Genomic DNA, 20,291 nt, shown 5'->3' on the forward strand with positions numbered 1-20,291 from the left:
TTTACAATGTAAACACTTAAATTCGAATATTCGAATTTGATTTGGGCGAGAAAGGCTGTGGAAGTTGATATTTCCTGTTGGCTAATTTTACTTTGCTTTCCTTTCAGTTCTACTTAAATTTCATTCGTGTGTCTATCTAAAGAGTTATTAGATGCCGATCCAACACCATCGGTCAAATTTTTCGATCGATCGGATCAACCCTCTATAATGTAACGTAACTTGAAAATTCTATACTTCTGTGCATATAGGTATATAAAAAATACCGTATCATTGTTGTTGCTTATTACTGTATTACTGTATTATCCAGTAGTTGTCTTCTATTATTCTACTATTAATTTATCCTCAAATAACACCATCCATCTGTAACATCTATTGGTCCTCGGTTCTTTAATTAAAACAAGAAACCATAACGAATAATATCTAGATAATTTAGGAAAGAAAAATAGCAAACAAAATATACATTTTTAATTATAAATTGTACATTTTTCATCCATATACAATATATATATATTCAAATTTCTATTACTATTTACCAAAACCCATAGGAAGTGTGTATACGGAAGTTTTGAGAGGCCCCGCGATCTGCGAAAATTTCCCAATTAGAAAACACCGATTTTAATTAACTTTTTATAAAATGATGATACCATTAACAGATGCAAGACATTTTTCTAGTAGCGATGATTCGGTTTAGAGGAGTGAGAAAAATCATGAAAGTTCAGTGAAACTCCATAAAGTCCTCATATCCTGGAAACTACTTTAGATAAAAAGATGCAGGCGCTTTCAGAGAAATGTACTTTTTAGAGAAATTAGACTACATCGATAGTTCTTTGCAAAAGTCATACACGATTACTTGAATGATACTTGAAAGCGAATTATGCATACGAAAAAATATTACTTGGATTTGTTTAAAAGGACTGCGTATAAAAAATATATAATATGTAACAGCATTCGTAAATAAATAATTCCTCGTTGTAAAATTTAAGCGTAGGATTTGAATTCAGGCCCCGCAAAATTTTTGAACCCGGTTCGTATTAATCGAATAGAACAAAAAAGCAAATGGTCAGAGTCGATATACCGTGTCTACCTATTAAAAGTTAGTATCGTGTACCTTTTTGGCAAGAGCAGTTCTAGTCTCGCGAATCTTTCGGCTAGGTATTTTTACTATCCGTTTCATCGAGCAAAGAAATTGAATCGAAACTCGAGAGCCAGATATTCCTATCGTTGTTGCCGATCTTTTATCGATCCGCACTTCCGGTTACTTCATTAACCATCGGTTCACCATAGTGGTAAACAAGATCAGAAGACGCGACTTCAAAAGGATGAAGTATAGAACGATAACATAGAAGTCACGATGGATGAAAAAAGGAAAAGAGAAAAATCAGAAAAAAGGGAGATACGAGGAAGTGTGCCGGCACTCTTGCCTCATCGTTCCATTGGGTTATCAATTTAACATCGATCGACGTAGCCTTTCGTTGGAAAAAGAGCAATCGACGATATTATCCTTTCCTTTCTTTAATTCGACGATCTAATTGCCACGTGCCGTTTTTTTGCTTCACAAGCGTCATGAAAAGCCGATACGAGAGCATTTTTCCCAAAATGGATAAATTGGTAGAAAAGTACAGAAGACGATACATCAGATATTTATATAGGGGGATTTTTTAGGTATTTGTGCGAGGGATTTTGATAACAGAATTTGAATTTTTTCAATAAATTTTTCACAGTTTCTTGTTTCTTCAATCCTGATTGATAAACAGTAAATGTTTAAGCAAATTCATATTTCATGAAACGGAAGAGAGATTGTTTGATCTTCTAAATATTAAAAGACGAAGAACTTTGCTTTAAACAATTTCTATATATTGATACCTATTTATACCTATTTATACCTATTTATACCTATTTATACCTATTTATGTATGTCGTATGCGTTTCGTAATTTTCCCATAAACCGTATTTCAATTTCCCATAAACGCGTACACATCTGCAGTTTACTAATTCTCAGTCTTTAGATTCAACTGTTCTACCTTGATGTACTACATTGTCGAAAAAGGAAATCAGGAAATAATACGGAATAACAATCAGGAATAATAATTATCAGGAAATAATAGATGCACGACATTTTATGTTTTATATTATTTTATTGAATTATGTACGATCCATTCTGTTCTATCGGAAGAAAATGGAGAAAATGTTGTGCATCTGTTATTTCCTTGCAAAACGAAAGAAACTTTTTGCATATCCTAATATGTCGTATACAAAATACAAAAAATACCTACTTATCTCTTTCGTTACCATATAAGAATGGTAATTGTTCTCGGATCGGAAGACAATTTGAAATTCGGTGAGCGATATTAGATGCATTGGCGAATTAGTAGAAACGTTCCGCCGTCTCCGATTTCGATGATTTTTCAATATATCTAACGCTTAACATTATAAACAACTTTTTCCTATACATGCGATCATCGGTCTCGCCTAGTTTCCGAGATATCGCTACAGTTTATTTTCGCCTATAGTTGTGGAAGCGTACGCGTCACTTTGCCTTAACATTCTATAACCGGAGTTTTGTTTGCTCGTAAGAATCAAAATTAATTAACAATTAATCGCAATTTCTCTTTTTCCAGCGGAAAACTGGCGCCTAATGTTTAATTCCGATAAATAGACTGCTTGACATTACTGCGACGATATAAGTAACAAATTAAAATAACGCACTGGTAAGCGGATAGAACACTGTTTGAAAAATATACGTGCAAACTTCTAATCCAACACGGCGACACGGAGGACTAGTTTTACTTAGCACGATGTTTCCTCGAATTAAAGATTTCGTCTCGTTTAACCTCGCAGTCTCGTTTATTGCGCGAGAAGATACGTAGATTGCGAAGAACAGATCGGTTACGTCCGGAGGGAAAGGGCAACGAAAAGAAGTTTTGGATATATATCGGTAATTTCGAATCGTTCCGCCAACCACTGGGAATCCCATGGAAGATGGATAAATGGCCGAGATTGGCATTGAAGTTAAGATCAAAAGACCCATCGCGCATCCCACGGTTTCGTTCGAATGGGGTGAAAGAAAAAGAGAGGATGCCAAAGAGAGAAACAGAGAGAGAGAGAGAGAGAGAGAGAGAGGTAGAACTTTCATGTTTGGCTTTCGAATGCAATTGCTTGTCGTAAATCTCGGAGTAAAGTTTGTTGCGCGCCAACCGACCAGGACGTTCTACCAGATGCGATAGATCAGTCTCTTGACCTGTCGGTGTAACGCCACGATAACAGGCAAAACGAGCAACTGTCTTGTAGAAACACTAGAAACGTGACTCTGATTTCATATGGTCTTTTCTTGTTTTTTGTTTTGTATCTTTAGATAGAACAAGCGGCGATTTATTCCTGTAAGAATATTCTTAAACGATCGACAGACACACAGCTAATGCTGTTACATAGTCGCAATGTTGGCTGCATAGTTTATAGTTTACGACATGGAATGGGTAAAGGTCAATGATATAACTTGTTGCGCTTTTAGAATGACGTAGAAGTTTTGATCGATGACGAGAGAAGCGACAGCTAGCTCTTCCCGAACGATTATCTTGTATCGCGTTATAAAATAATTATCTTACGTTACATTGTAATTCGTAGAGTAGTCGATTCACGTTTATTGCACCTAAGTATAATACGTACGCTTTATTTAAATTTTAATAAATACGTCTGGATAGACCCACCACGAAACACGTTGATAGAGAACGTTATTTACAGATATCACGGTAGTTCTTCGTTTGTATTTTGTTCGTTTATTTGGTCCAAATGTGGCCTTAAATAGCGGACAATACGTGCGTATTTTCAGAGACATTCTAACGCGTTGTTCCAAGTTTCGGATAACAAAAATTTCAATACGAAACATTACAATGGTATAATTAAGATAGTATAAAAATCGGAAAATCAACAAAAATGGGCTTATCGTGCTCTTCGAGCATAGACTTCGTATCGATTGTCCTAACAATTGGAACAAAGCGAAGATCTCTTTTTACGCGTCGAAGCGGCACAGACTTACGGACTACCAGAGTTTCTGTTTTCTGTTTGTTCGCCACGTGTCGCGTCGGGTTGCGTCGACCGGGCACGGCACCGTATGCCCACTATCAATGGAAAGTTTCGTTCGATTCATTACAGGTACGTGTCGTACATACATGGCAAGAAATTACGAGCCGCGAGGGTATCGAGTATAGGGCGAACAACGAGGATGAAAAGAAAAAGAAAACGACAGGCAGAGGATATCGAAGTGCAGCGTCGACAAATTCCTGCGCTCAACAAAATGGCCAATCCCATCGTCGTCGTCGTCGTCCTCGCCGTTCTATTCCGGGTCTTTGCGACACTTACCGTCTAGAGTCTAGAGTCTAGACCAACAAAATTCTGTCTGTCTTGTCACCTTGGCCCGCTAGGTTAAAGCACGGATAGACCTTAAAGTTTCCTTCGTTTCCCTCGATGTCTCTTCTTACGTTCCATTTGATTAAAATACTACCGTTATCCACGTATTTCGCAATTCGTTCGTATTCGCCTTGTTGGTCGATGGGCTACTCGCATTCGTCCGGCCAGAAAGAGAAACAGACGTATCTACGATCATTGGCTTAGAAATTGCGAAACCATCGATGCCACGCGTTAAATGTCGCAGACTTCCAGCATTGCCGGTGTAAGTGACTTATCCGTCGTGTAATTTTCAATGCTGCTGTACTCGTTTGCTCATTTACATACGTTCAATACGCTATGAGTATGTAAAATAACACGTGAGATAATAATAATAAATTCTACAAGAAAATAGCGTGTTATACACCTACCTTTGTACGGATCAAGAAGAATTTCAAGGAAGTTTCGATCGATCGCCGATTAACAACCGCTTTCAACGGTAATTGACGTTTCCTCTGCGATCGTTCGTTGGTTACCTAGTTGTCAAATGCGACTTTCGACAATTTGTTTCTTTTAGCAGTAATGGACGAGCAATTGATGAAATTGAAGATCTTCATCGCACATAAAAGATCGAAGGAAAGGGACGAATAATGCAAAAATCAACTAACCATTGTTTCGTCAGTTGGGGATGAGTCAGTGCGCGGTAGGTTGCTACAGTTACACCTGGTTAGGTGCATGTCAGTCGTTGGTTCAGGGATTGCGACACGGTAACAGGCGATGCAACACGATGACGTCGGTATGTCGGATTCGAAGTAAAGTATTCTTGAATTTTTTCATCCACCGAATATCGATCTTTAGGTTTAGGTTTTTGTCTTTTGGTTTCTTCTCCTTTTCGCAGTGTCTTCTACCGTTGATTTATTAAATTTGAATTTTACGATTGAAAATTTTGCACGATATCTACGTTAGAATGTCGGGGAAAATATTGCCTGCCATTTTTAAGATTTTATATAGGTGAAATACATAGAAGAGGTCTTTCAAACTTGCCTCGTTATTTCGATAGAAATAAAAGTTTAAACGATTAACTAGCGATCGGACGACGTTATCATCTTTTGGAATATTAATAAAATATGGATCACGTTGTTAGTATTTCATCGTGTAAAGAATATTCCAGGTATATCGACTGTATAAAATTTGAATACCTATACCTTTCTAGATATGTGTCAACTTTAACAATTTCTTCAAATCTATCTGCTAAATGCGAAGAAAGAAGTTTGACGCGTAGAACACCGTATTTATCTATATTTTATCGATCGTTCTAATCCCTTTTGAAAGAAAGTTATACAGCAACGAAATTAGGTAAGTATATGAAGATATGTAACGCGTTTATTAAACTTTATCACATGAAACTAGTCGTGATGATACTTATAATTTAACCTTGATACTTTTTTCAGAACGTTTATATTTAAACTGAAATATACTACGTATATATCAGTCGATATCGTTTTAATTATACGATTTTTTTAATTACACATACAGAACGATGTACCTACCGTAAAATGATAAAAGTGGAAGCTCTGTTATTAAAACTTTGAAAAGTGCATCGTTGCATGCACGACAAATTTGTTTCCAAGTGCTGCGAACGGGTAGAAATGAGAAATAAAGGGGAGAGAGAAAAAAAAGAAGAAAGCTGGTAGGGGAGACAGACAGGGAAAAGAGAGGGTGCGGCGAAGGCGCGCGAGAGAACGAAAATTTGATATTCATGAAGCATTTTAAAGTCGTGCCATCCGAGAAATGGGTATAGAATATAGACTGCTAAGCAGGGGTAGACTCGTAGATATTTGTGGAAACCTATTTAGATGCGAATTCGTGATTCGCGGCCGCCGTTCGCATTTTCTCTGCAAACGCTTGGACGTCGAACTTTTCTTTGACGAAAGGGAAAAACGAACGACGCAGGAGATGCCAGTAAGAATCGCCTATGCGCTTAATTATTTTTTTATTTCATAAACACCACCGTTTTTTAGTTTCGCGAGATGGTAAAAAATTGTAATTATTAGATTGTCCGAAAAGTATCTTTCGTTTTATAAGGAAATAATACGCGCACGATGTTTTTTCTTTTATATTAGTTTATCGAATTATGCACGAACGTAATAATAGAAATAGAACGAAATGGATCATACCTAATTCAATAAAATAATATAAAACAGAGATTGTTGCTCGTTTACTATCGGCTTATGAAACGAAAGAAACTTTTCCGACTACTTAATACTTATTTTAAGAATTAAAAGTTCTAATTCTAATTCTAAATTACGAGTGATAGAGAAGAAATCGATATTGGATCTTAGGGCCTCGCGAAGGAAGATATTAATAAGAATCACGACGTGTTAGGATAAAAGAAATTTTTATTTTTAACCGTTTTATTATTTGAATAGTAAATTTTTGCAAACTGGTACCTAAACAATAGGTATATTTGCCTAAGTTGGACGAATGAGAAAAAACGAGGAATCGTGAGAAGTTAATCTGAATAACAGGTAACTATATATCTACATAGATAATTAGAATTTTATCGTTAATAAAGAGAAAATTGACATTTGATCTTGTGTGAAATAGTAGGTATCTGTATCGTACCGAAACTATGAAACTCGCTTCGATGTATTACGATATATTATAATAAGCAAGACTATTATCGTAATGATAATAATTACCAATTTATAACGTAATATCTGCGCAAGATAACTTTTCGAATACATTTGGTTTATTTAAAAGCACTTGCCAGAGTATACAATATTGCGAAACGCGTGCAATGTAACAACAAAATGTTTCGAAAATGAGTGCGATAAGAAATGTAGTTCATGGAAGCGTAGGTATATGTATATGTCGATATTGTGGATACAGTGCACCGAAGTGCGTGTTCCGTGACGTTATTTTAGTTTTAAGTACCAAAGTTCAGAAATTTTCCGAAATAAAAGTTAAACATTTATACTTTAAACGAACGACGAATCATACGATGGATGCGATATCATCCACCAATTGTCGTTCGAACGAATAAAATCTGAAATAGGTAGATAGGTGCATATGCGGCACAAAGTGCAGTAAAATACGATAATCGATATAAAATCACCACTTCGATCTCTGCAATATCAAAATTTTCAACACCAAAAATTTGAATAAACAGGAATTACAGCGAGAGAATCTCATAGGTATCTATGAATGGTATCTAATCGTTTTTCTACGAATTAATCAGAAAACGTATTTCACACTGGGTCATTGGAGATAATCGAAAGGTACGTACACGTATTCGATTATCTCAAATGACCCGGTCAACGTTCGACGCTTCGATCGTTGAAAAAACGAAGAACGAACATCGTTATCCGATGATAATTCGTCCGATGATAATTATCCTCGCGGAGGTTCGAGTCGCTGGAATAAGGTCACGCATTTAATCTCGCGCCGTTTCCCTGTCGCAAAACCGACACGGATCGAACTGAAACTCGAACGGCGAGATTTTTCCATTCACATCCGTAGCCACGATCCCTGGCGGAAACCAGTGACTTCCGCGTTCCCTAATTCCAGTCGCGCGACCGTCAGCATATCGTTAAGTAGGTACACCTATATGTATGTAACTCGGAAGAATAATGACACAACTGTGAAAAAGTAATTTTCCAACGGATCGTAAGATCGATTTTAGCTCGTATTCGAAATTAAATAAGGAGAAGATTATTTGACGATATCGGAAACGAAGCGATCGTCGGATCTTATATTTTAGTTACATTTAAATATCGTTTATCTGCTTGTTACGAGACGTTACCGAATGTTATCATAATTACGTTATCGAAATTATAATTTTACTTATCACAGATAATGTTACACCTATCCGACTAGTTGTGAGACGATATCACATTTTTGTAAACGAAACGATCCACGTTCCCTGCAAGTATGTTTCCTCGAGATACTTATAAATATTTCCTTATTTCTACCTACCTTACCCAAACGCGATGGCTATAAGTATTATTATTCTAACCCGTTGACCTTTGAGCTTTTTGAAAAGCACGTAACTAGAACGTGTCGCAAAAGAGTAGACGATGACGAGTATACTTTATATATTTTACTTTTCAATTTTACTACCGCGATTTACTACAATTACTAAATCGCAATTTAAACGGCATATTGTAACTACTTTTTACGCATGACGAGTGTACTCGTCAAATTAGCCAACTGGTTAAGTAAAACCTACACAGGCGTGTTCCTTTAGAAGCTAAGAACCTACGAATAATTTCCATCGATAGAATAAAACAATCCACCTATTTACCAACCCTGTGCTTGACTCGATCGCGATATAGTTGCGATTCTTCGGCCGACGATATTTCATCGGCGTGCGCGATACGTACACACTTGCGTGTTTCAGTTACGCGGTTCTCCCGCGGAAAATCGTACTACGATTTGGAGGATCGTGGCCACGCGATAACGGGTCACCTCTTATATACCGAGCGGCGCTAAATTGAAATCCCGAGAAAAGAGAGCGGTACGCGACGAAGATCGCTAGGAGACGCTGTATGTGTGTGTGTGTGTGTGCGCGCGCGCGCGCCTAAGTACAGGCGAAGGGGTGGGGTTAAGCGGAGCAACGCGTCCGCTGAAAAATTATAATAATCACTTTAGAAATTAATGGTACGTCCGTGGAGGCACGGGAGAGATCCGTGCCGGGAGTGACAAGGTGGTTGGCCGATGGTGGGGGGTAAGAGAGCGGCGTGCAAATGGCGACTCCAGCTCCGTCGAGCCAATCGTTGCACGCGCATCCCGGATTCGAGTGAACGCTGGCTACGCCCAGCCCTGACGTCACCATGTCCTGCGCGTAGAGTCACTTCTCTACCACACTCGTCGGAAGAGTATCACTCGCCGCACTCGTATCCAGCGTCGCTTATCACGCGCCTTCTTTTTCTCTTTTCTACTGGATGCCGGCTCGCGACCTACGCGCACGCGACAAAAACCACGATACAACGGTAAACGATAAGTCAGCCATCGAGTTCTTCGTAGAAAGCTCACGGATCCGTTGCCAACTTGACGACAATCGAAAAATCGAAGTATCGAAGAGCGAATGGTCGAAGAAATTGACGAGTCGGTTCTGCTCGCAGGATCGTTTTTTGGCGGGAACAGTCTGGGAAAAGTGTGCCGTGGGTGATAGTGTTGTCAGTGGATCGACGTAACAGTCAGGTCTCCGTTCCAGTGAATTTCTCGCAAAACGAACATTTCTCGTGCAACAATGGTGCTATAAAATGGTTCCATGGTTCGTAAACAGTGATTAACCTCTCTTTCGCTGAACATCGTATATTCCTATTGACTGGAGATACTTACCTTCCCGCCGGTATTATGAATCTACTGTTCGTCGAGTATTCTATCACATAGATATATAGGAATATAGCGCTGCTGTACGTACATTTTCCATCGTCCATCTATTTTGAATCGCACGAAATGTCGCTATCGTTCGACGAGACTGTCGAGAGTTGTTGAATTTGCTTGCCGGTGATTGCCGTCCGATCGAAAGAACGGGATAAATAAGAATAATAATAAAGTGGATGTTAGGGTGAAAAATCGAGGATTTTGTTGAGGACGTGGTGGGGGGTGTTGTAATTTGCGAGAAGATCGGGAATAGCGTCCTCCGAACCGTTAGGTGGAGTCGTTTGGAAAAGTGGTCACGACGCAACAAACGGTGACGAGTTGTCCAGGGGGTGGCGAAGGCGGCGGCGGTGCAGGTGGCGGTGGCGGTGGCAGCGAGAAGACGGTCCCGTATGCGGCTACGACGGGTCCGGTAGAGGAGGTGGAGGCGCAGGAGGTGGAGGTAGAGGTCGACGAGGTTAAGATGGAAGCCGAGGAGCATCTTGCCAGAGAATACGTACAGGAGTTTGTTCTCGATCATCTCGATCCCGCCGACGTTAAAAGAGAGGTTAGTCGTTGATTTCTCCCGTTGGAGGTTTACATTCTCTTATATTCGTATTAGCCGTGTTTTATCGTACATCCGTACTTATATACCTATATGTTGCGGCGAAAGCGTCAAATTTAGTAAATAGTACGTACGTATACACGATTGTGTGGGTTCGTCGGTGTATACGAATTTACACGAAGTTCTAAAGTACGAAAGTATAGGCAGGTGGATACGATACAGAGAAATTCGTATCTAGTATTTTTAGTAAGTTTCTTCATTTCGATATACTATGCGATTAATGTAGTAGTGTGTTTCTGTTACTAGTGACAAAGCTTAAATTTTCTTGTTTCAATATAGATATTTACATATTTGTGAAAAGTGACATGTGTGTTTACCTACGCGTAGGTTATCTATTTATCAAACTAATACGTATATTCGCTGTAACGTATAGGTATGTATAATGTACACATAATACGTAGTATCGAATATTTACTATATAGAAAATATGATATGTGTACTATGTAAGTACTAGATTTACTGTATGAATATACTTACCTAAACTAAATAACGTTTGTATGTTTATACGATAGCTAAATATACTTGCCTATGGAATGCACATAATATATAAAATAGCCAAAGTAAAGCGGAACAGATCCCTATTTTGCTTTCGTTCCTTTAATTGATCTTCGTACGAATACGAAATTCCCCAAACATTCACAGTTCGTATCTAAATTAGGATTTACATACATACATACATACATACATAAATATAAAGAGAGAAAGAGAGAGAGAGAGAGAGTTAGATATTTTAATTTATTTTTCAATATCGTGAACGTTTTCATTTTCATTTAGACCTAATAAGAATTAAATTTAGTAATTAATCGAGTTTGACTCGATAAATGACAGCGTTGTATAGGGATTTTTATAGTTTACGATGTTGCTTGATTCTTCGAATTGAAACATTCGAGAATATAATACGAATATATAATATGATATAATATAGATACGATCGTATATAACGATCATATATAATATACATATGATCACTATCTTGATGTTTTGCATTGGAAATATCCTACTTTAAATGGAAAGAGTATAAGTAGGTACTTAGGTACTCGTACATTTTAATAGTTTCGCTCAAACGCGAAAGGCGTTCTTGCAACGATATTAAAAATAGCTTCCTGTTACAAAACGAGGTAAAATTCAACAAGTAAGAATTATTATCTATAGTTCATCGACTACATGGTAAAACGAGATTGAAAACTATGATAACTTCTTGCATCGTGTATTAAGTATAAGTTACTTTTCGCAACATTAATTTTTTACTCTAAATTAAGTGTACTTGTTACGCGGCTTTTTTACGACAGAATTAATTTATCGAATTATATAATAATATAATATATAATAATATAATATATATATAATAATTTTCGTTACGGGCGTCTGTCGATTCATCGAATCTGCACGTCGATGGGCGTTTATTGAAAAAGATCATTTGCAAGTTATGTTTTTTTTTTCTCCCTTTTTTTTTTTTTTTTTAAGCGAACACAGAGACGAATTAATTCATACGCGTTGTGATTTAACACACGCTGAAAGTTTCCACTGACGTTGAAATCGTGTGTGTAAATGGAGTCACGTGCGTTGTTCTACGTTATATAAGCTTGAAATTATTACGTTATATATTTATATGAAAAGCGGAAAACGGAACATGTTTCCATATAAACATCGGACGATAAATATTAAACTCTTCGAGCGATTTCTCGAGGTTTTCAGATTTCAATGAAAATTAGATACCAACCGTTATCACGAAAATTACACAAATATCGATCGAACGATATATTTTTCTGCGCGAAATAGACGTTAGTCTAAACTTTTCTTTTTTAATCTTTCCGTTGCAAGAATTTCTTGTTTACAAAAATTGTAATAATGTATTATTATAGGTAGGTACACGCGTTAAGAGATAGGTATCTATCTACCAACTTGGAAAAAATATTTCAGGTTTGTATTTTAATTCTAATAATTCGATAAAGGAAATCTGATGGTACATTATCGAGAAATATTTATTGCTCGAAATTTCGGTTTACGTTCGAGAATCACATGATTTCTAGATACGTTACTGGTTGTTATTTAAATACTCAGGTCAACGAATGAGTGCTTAAACCAACCGCGTCTCTATAAGCAACGCTCAAAGTATTACTTATATAATAATCCATATACTTTCAAAGCACGTCGATACATTATCAAATAGGCAACTTGCCACCATTTCCAATCTGATTAATTACATCGTGTATCATCTCCATTTCTATTTTCTTTCGCGCTTGATGTCTGGAATACAAAGCAAAAAAATAATCGGAATAACAAAATTATGACGAGAATTAGATATTGAAATTAGAAACTAAGCTTATAAACCGATTAAACTGTATTTGTAGAAACTAATTTGTCTTCGTCGAAGTAGCATAATATCAATCAATATTATCAAATGTATTTCAAATGTATACGTGTTGATACTCGTTAATATTTTTACTTGTCTTTCCCGATAAAAAAATTATATCAGGACAAGTAACGTTTATACGAGATAATTAAGTAATATCTTTTATTACACAATGATGTTTATTTTCCCGTACCAACTAACTTTCTCCTCGAACGATTTGTTTCTATCGACAAGAGTAACCAAGGTATTAACGAATGATAGATAAACGAAACATGTAATGTACCTATCTCGTAGATGTAATATAACGTGTAACGTAATAACGTATGACAGGGTAAGCTAGGAATCAGAAGGATATTTGAGTTGAGCTAAGTAATTTGTCTTGTAATTTGTTAAATTTGGTTATCGACATAACCGGAATATCGGAATCTAAGTTTGAAAATAGATTATATAACTCTTTATTAGTGGCGTAACGAATAGCAAAGTATACGTTGTGTACTTACATAGTCAGCTCGCTGGTCATAATTTTCTTTGAGGATGAAACTCCTGCTCATCGGAATGAGAAGTTCGTTCAGCTAACGTTAATAGTTAACAATAATAGTCACTAATAAATCTTGATTCTCAGTTGTAATTATCGTAATTCGGTAGTGTATATATATATATCAGGTGCTTTATTTCTAGAAATTATTTGATCGTTTAATCTTATTACGTTTCCTGTAGTACCTCGTCGCTGACTCAGATATAATTCCGCAATAGGATCGTTCGAGTCATTTTCTCGTTCCTGATACTTCGTTCTGCTGGACCTCAGGTGTACGATCGTTTGCTCATTTTTTCGTTACAACACGAAAGACTACGTTAAAGTATTAGGTTGTCCGGAAAGTGTCTTTCTTTTACAGACACGTCTTTTACAACGATGCATCTTTATGCAAACATGAAACTTGATCTATCAAACGTTGTCATCTTTATCTTGATAGAACAAAATGGATCATACGTAATTTGATAAAATAATATAAAACGGAAAATGTTGTACATCTATTATTTCCTTATAAAACGAAAGAGACTTTTCGGACGACCTAATAGCGTTGGGCTGGCAACTAAGTGATTGCGGATTTTGTCAATACCATCTAAAGACAAAATCACTTAATTGCCAACCCAATAGATCTCACAACGGGTTCGATTGTTCTCCGGAAAGTTAGAAGGTCGAAGTTTAGACGACTCAAGTAAACAGAAGCCCGTTAGACGAAGCGAAAGAAAAAAAGAAAATAACAGATCGCTGTTTGGTCATCCAGGTAAGAATCAGCTCACCAATGATGGTGAACGGTAGTGTGGTGCAATTACCTGGCCAGGCTCTACAAGCGCAAGGTCTGGCTCTGGCCCCTCTGACGCCGCCGGCGCACGAGCTTGAGCAACCCCATCCGCTTTACGGGCAGCCACACATTCAGGTGCAGCACGGCGTCCTGGTGAAGGCACCACCGGGTGCAGCTTCTCATCTGACGACCCTTTCGCATCCTGGAACACCGCCGGATACGCCTCCGGTATCAGCGTCGCCCCCACCGTTGCAATTGCATCGGGGCGATCGCGATTCCCGCGATAGAAGTCTGTTTCTTCATTTGCAACAACCTAACTCCATCGTACAAGACGATATGCAGGCTGGTGAGGGCTTTTGCAGACAGCCCGGAGTCATGGGTTGGTTGACGCAGTCCCTGAGGCAGGAACCGCTCGACCTCAGGCCTCACTGCCCTCAGGAGCAAACACCGGAACCTCATCACGAGGCTTGGCCCTCCGCACCCATGCACCATCATTTCCAAGACCCGCAACACTTGCAGCGTCACACCAAGCATACAGGTGAGTGTAGGAATTTGTTAAGATATTTCCGGGAGTTTCGAACGAGGCAGTTTGGTTACTTTTCCGCGACGAAACGCGGTTTTGAGCGTTTGAAACAAGGTAGATCTCTGAGAGAGATGGATTCCGTTTTTAACGCCTCCGCGTTTTTCTTGAGCCATTCTTTTTTTAAATTAGATTGTATTTCTCTACTGTTAGGACGTTTATTAAGGTCGAGGAAAGTAAGGAGGAATCGTCGTTGATGCGCGCGAATTCTCGTTTCAGTTTTACGCTGAAGATTTTCTTGAAACGTTAAAAGTCCTGCTCTTGGTTGAAACAAAAGCGACATTGATATATTTTAAATTTAAAAAATAAACAAATTTTCAATGTACCGAGTCGTTGTATGTTTGTCGGTTTGTATGGAGTGTCATAGGATATATACATATGGTTAGGATATAATATCTTTATGAATAACCATGGGAAAAAATAAATCAAATTTTGGATAGCATTTTTTTACTATTAGAAGTAAGATGGATCGCTCAAACGAGTTATATCGTTTTATTAAATATGATTATAGTCGTTGTAGCATACAGTGTTACGTTAAAGTATATTTTATGACAATACGAATGCTTCAAACAACAGAGTGATGTTACTTCCTCTGAGCACTTGAAGAATTAGTATTTTATGAGAAATTAAAAAGAATATCGTCGCGTCGAAACTTTACTTAAAATTCGTAGATCTATCTTATTGCAACGACTGTAGAAGGTAGCACTGATGCATTATGTTTATCTATGGTAGAGCTTCATCTCTACACGAGTTATCCTATTCGCTGGCTACGCAAACTTTCTGCTCATATCGTGATCCTAACATACTCTCTTGAAAGTGACTTTTGTATTTTTATTTTCTGAGACAAAGCATGTGCTATATACACTTTAGTTTGAGCTATTGGCGCGATGAATTAGCATTAAATTGAAATCGTTGGTACATCAACGTACCTACTTTTCATTTGTCGTAACGTTGAAACGATCAAGTGGCTGTTAAAGGATTAGAAGATCAAAAATTGAGCGAGAATTCTCAGTTACATGTAGTTTATATAAGGGTGGGTAATTAACTGCTTTGAATTATGTTTATTGAATTACAAAATAGCGAAAGATTTATTAGAGAAAGGTGTATATTCTAAATGTCGCATCTAAATTTAGAATGAAAGATTACACAATTAGCGTGTAATTTTAGACTAAACTTAAAATCATCGTTCTTGATAACAATAACAATGAGTTTGCTTAAACTTCTTACGAACATGTTAAAAAATACAATAACCAATTCTGACAAAAGTGAAAACGTGTACACGAGATCAACTGCAAAGTATAACAATTACGTAAGATCGTGCCACGTATGACAACATGTTTCAAACACTGGCCACGCCATTACAAATTTTAATCATGATCATGCGTCTGTTTGATTCCTTGCCGTCCTATATCAAATAAAACATGTATTGGATTGACAACTAAGTGATCGCGGATTTTGTCATTAGATGGTAATGACAAAATGACCAATTTGTGGTGGAATTGTGGAGGATTGATAAAACGGTAACGAGAACTTGCTGTTCCAACCGGTCAAATATATTTGAAATAAATTAAATAAACATAGACAATGTTCAAAGTCGCTCGTACAAACGTATCCGCAAAGACAGTGTATGATCGCTCGCAGATAACTCGTAGATATTGATCGATAACTCGTATAATTCGTAAAACATTAGGTGGCAATGACAAAATTTGCAATCACTTAGTTGCCAACCCAGTATAATGTACGTACACGTATCTTCCTGTGTTATAGTTTAATTGAATAGAGACAAATACGTCAAGATGGATTCGTTATTGGGTAAAATATAAAAAAAAGAAAAAAAAATACAGACGAATTATGTAATATTTAAGGATAACTTATAAGGTACGAACCAGTTGAAATAAAATGTCAAACGCGACTTGTTCTTTGCGACATACAGTCAAGAGTTTTAAATGTTTCGCGACGGCAACTTTAACGCTAGGACTAGCGATAGTTGACACGAAGTTACTTCTATCAAAACCAGTGAAAATGACTGGTCTTTAAAAAATACGTAATAATAGAATATTTTTATATTTATTGATTTATTACTTTCTTGCAGAAGCAATCCCATGTTATGTAGTACATTTTTGGTAATCCATCTGGGATTCCTAAACGAGGGTTGACGCATTTATAAAGTTGTAGAACCAGTCATGTTGATTGGTGTGGTATTTCTAGTGTTAGCATCTAGCGATCTAGCGATCGATCCTGAATTTTCCTGGTATCTGATATCATCGTATCGAACGATACGCGGTAAAAATTTAAAAAGCGTGTGGGAATTTGTAGAAAACGAGGAAACTGGTTAATCGAGGTTCGATAAACAGATTGCAGGACCCTTTCACACTTTGACAAGTACCAGTCATTTTTACTGCTATTGGTATAAGTAGCCTTGATACAAAACTATTTTGAGCCTGAATACATAAAAAACAAAATAAAATTCATTATATTATTCTTTAGTTATCGTTGCGAAAGTTATTACATCATCGTGGAAAAAAATATAATTTGATCAGTGTAGTAGTTCTAGTGTTAACCATCATTATCGCGATTGCTTTTACTATACAGAACAGAGGTGTGAATGTTTGTTCTAAAGTATACGGCAGACAGAGACGATGTTCATTTTACGATTACCTATCTTGAAAGTTTTTCGATTTAACGACGTGCGATGCAATTTAAAAAATGTCCAAAATGTAACGAAATTCGAATTTTCATCGTGAAAGCGAAACGAGAAAGCATTATCCGTAAAATAGCCGGAAAATTAAGAAATTTCGCTTCTATTTTACTACCTACCGGTAGGTTTATACTACCAGCTGTGGAGAAAGGTTACCTGCTTTTAGTTTTACGTTCGACTTACATTCGATTTTTGCGAACGAAATATATTTCATTCCTGAAAATTGAAGCATCTCCGATTACTAAAATATCCTCCGTTGATACGAATGGCTTCGTTTCCATCTCTCTAACCTTTTAATTCGGGAATTCTCGCTATTTTTGCATCTCGAACTTGGCATTGTCGTTAAGAGTAGGACACGTTGTTTCAGTAGATTTATCGTTGTTTTTGTTTTCACTGAACCGCAAACAAATTACAGCGTTAAATAGCATTCATTAAAAAATAGTGTATTTAAATAGTGTTAAATGATTAAATGTCAGTACAATAGACACGTTAAAGAACGATGAAACATTTGGATTGGTAGCGACGAAGCTAAAGTTTTGAAACAGTAGAAGCGTTAAAATACGGAAACGATTGAACACAGAGAGTAGCGTGACAGGTTGTTGCAATTGGATATTTTTGTAGCTTTCTACTTTCCTAGTAATTTCACTGGTGCGATCGTATGTGAAGAGTCAGCAAACAATAATTGATACGAAACGTCGAACAGATATAAATTTAAAATTATAGCGATAAGCGTCACGCGTTCATCATTCCATCGATGTTCTAGCGTGTCACGTTAAATCAGAATATATCTTTAGATGTTCATCCATTGTGCTACTTATACAACTATAATCAAAAAGGATCCACTTTTGAGCATTTCGTCGAACACACGTTGGTCGTTCTTAATCGTCTCGCGTCGTTGCAGATGCGGTGCAACGTTGCTCAACGAAAAGTCTCCGACTATTGGGTTGGCAGCTAAGTGATTGCGGATTTTATTAATACCGTCTAATGACAAAATCCGCAATCACTTAATTGCCAAACCAATAGATCTCACAACGAGTGTGTCTTTTCACGAGATGTTTCGCGAATTCAAGCGTAACGTTTCGGTTCACGACGCGTCTAATTCGCGAGTTACCATCAACGAGTCAGTCACGTTACACGCAAAGTATGTTACACGTTTAAAGGCAAATTTTTCGCACGCGAGACGACATTCGGTTTCGAATACTGAAAAATCCACGTGCCAGACGTGTCTCGTGCGTTTCGTCCGCGATACGAAGAGGTTAAATAAGGAGGCACGAAATGGTTTATCCTTTAGAAAGAAGAAGACTGGAAGTCGGCAAATATTGTTGTCGCAGGTGGATACATCACGATGTCGGGCCACATAGAATACTATGGGAGTGCGGGAACAGGCGGCGGGATGCTTCCCGCGGGCGGAAGTGGAATGTCAGGGATGGAAGACAGCATGCAGGGCATACAGATGCAACCGGGAAGACCGATGAGCGTTTGTTCAGTGAGTTCTTGCGCTGCTGGTGGCTCGACTCCACCGCACAGAGGCAATGTCCTTTACCAGAATTGCGGGAGTAACAATCCCCAGGAAGAACTCATGAACGACGAGCTGCTCATGTCGCTTTCCGTACGCGAATTGAACAAACGCCTTCATGGTTGCCCGCGGGAAGAGGTGAGTCAGGTCTCTTACATTTTTAACGACACTTTCGCATAGGTAATGCCTCGCTTTCGTTTCATTCACAATTTTCAGTTCGCCACTCGTTTGCTCCGCGTGTTTGTACCTTTTGCGATTCATTTTCCTATGGTAGAACTTTGATTATTATCGGAATACGAATCGAAGGAACGATCGATCAATTGGGAAACTTCAGGATGATTATTTCGTCAGAGAACTTGGTAAATAAGAATAACAAGCGAAAGAAATTGTCATGTTTTTATTCGAAGATATTCTTTAACAGGTTTCTTCGCGTTAACTGTCTTTCCCTCGATCTTTGTTATTAATAATCAACAGGACAAAGTTTTCCAGCTGTCCAAAGAACGTTTAGTCTTGAAAAAGCGCGTCAAACTGTCTGGTAATTGACCGCGCCTGTTGATATTAATATCTGTAAGACAGTTGGAAATAAATGATCCTCTCTGGTACGAAGACAAAGTTATTCGAGTATCTGAAGAGAGCGCGAAACGATCAATTCGAATAATCAGGTTCTACCGTATTCAGATTTATTTCTTTATCGCGGTGTTGGTACGATTTCTTGTAAACTGTTTGCGCTTATTGGTCGTAACGATGATGGATTATTTAACGGTAGCGATTAAGATGAATGGATTTGAAGAGAACTTTTTGGCGAAATCGCGAAATACATAGGATTTTCCTAGTTAGATAACTATGTGTGAAGCGAGCGTGAATTGGTATATCGGTATCTATGTATTATCCATGACTGCAGTAGAACGAACCGTCTGTTGGCTAGACGCGAGTCTGTTCGCTGTTCGTGACGTTAGTGTCCTTTCATCTTTTAGCTTCTTCTATACACGATTTTAAAAATTAGTATTCAGCTGGAGAAGTTTTCTCAAATCATTTCTTCAGTAATTTTGATCCAGTAAATTTTGTATGAGTTGATTTACATATTATTAACGATATTTGAATTCTAAAACAATTTTTATTTAGTTATACGATACACTAAATATATTCTCTTTTAGTTATTCGTAGAATACGAAGGATCGAAAATTTCCTTCCGTTCCTTCGATATAGAAACGAAGGTTTCGTTTGAAAAACAAACATTTATAGTAACACATTGATGCTCTAATTAGAATCTACCTTGACACGCAATAACGATACGTTATTTTATCCCGTCGTCCGAGGAAAAGACGAGCTAACTCGTCGTTCGTATATTTTAGGCATAGTAAATTATACGACGAAGCAACTTTAAATCGTTATATCTCTATCACAAGCATATTGTCACGTTTACCTTCGCGACGAACGAAACAAAGTAATCCGACGTTATTAATTTTAA

General features: G+C 37.5%; 1 protein-coding gene across 3 annotated transcripts in view; it reads left to right on the forward strand.

Moving 5' to 3' along the window:
* Positions 1–9,062: 9,062 nt before the first annotated feature.
* Tj (Maf family bZIP transcription factor traffic jam) overlaps positions 9,063–20,291 on the forward strand; it is a 74,611-nt gene continuing 63,382 nt past the window's right edge. Inside the window, exons 1-3 of one of the 3 annotated variants that reach the window (XM_072010492.1) lie at positions 9,063–10,315; positions 14,012–14,567; positions 18,639–18,970. In XM_072010492.1, the coding sequence (XP_071866593.1) occupies positions 10,232–10,315; positions 14,012–14,567; positions 18,639–18,970 (972 nt within the window). In that variant the 5' untranslated portion in view covers positions 9,063–10,231. The remainder of the gene's footprint in view (positions 10,316–14,011; positions 14,568–18,638; positions 18,971–20,291) is intronic. The other 2 variants (XM_072010481.1, XM_072010502.1) reach the window with 2 other exon arrangements.

The sequence above is a fragment of the Bombus fervidus genome, chromosome 1 (assembly GCF_041682495.2).
Source record: "Bombus fervidus isolate BK054 chromosome 1, iyBomFerv1, whole genome shotgun sequence".
NCBI lineage: Eukaryota > Metazoa > Arthropoda > Insecta > Hymenoptera > Apidae > Bombus > Bombus fervidus.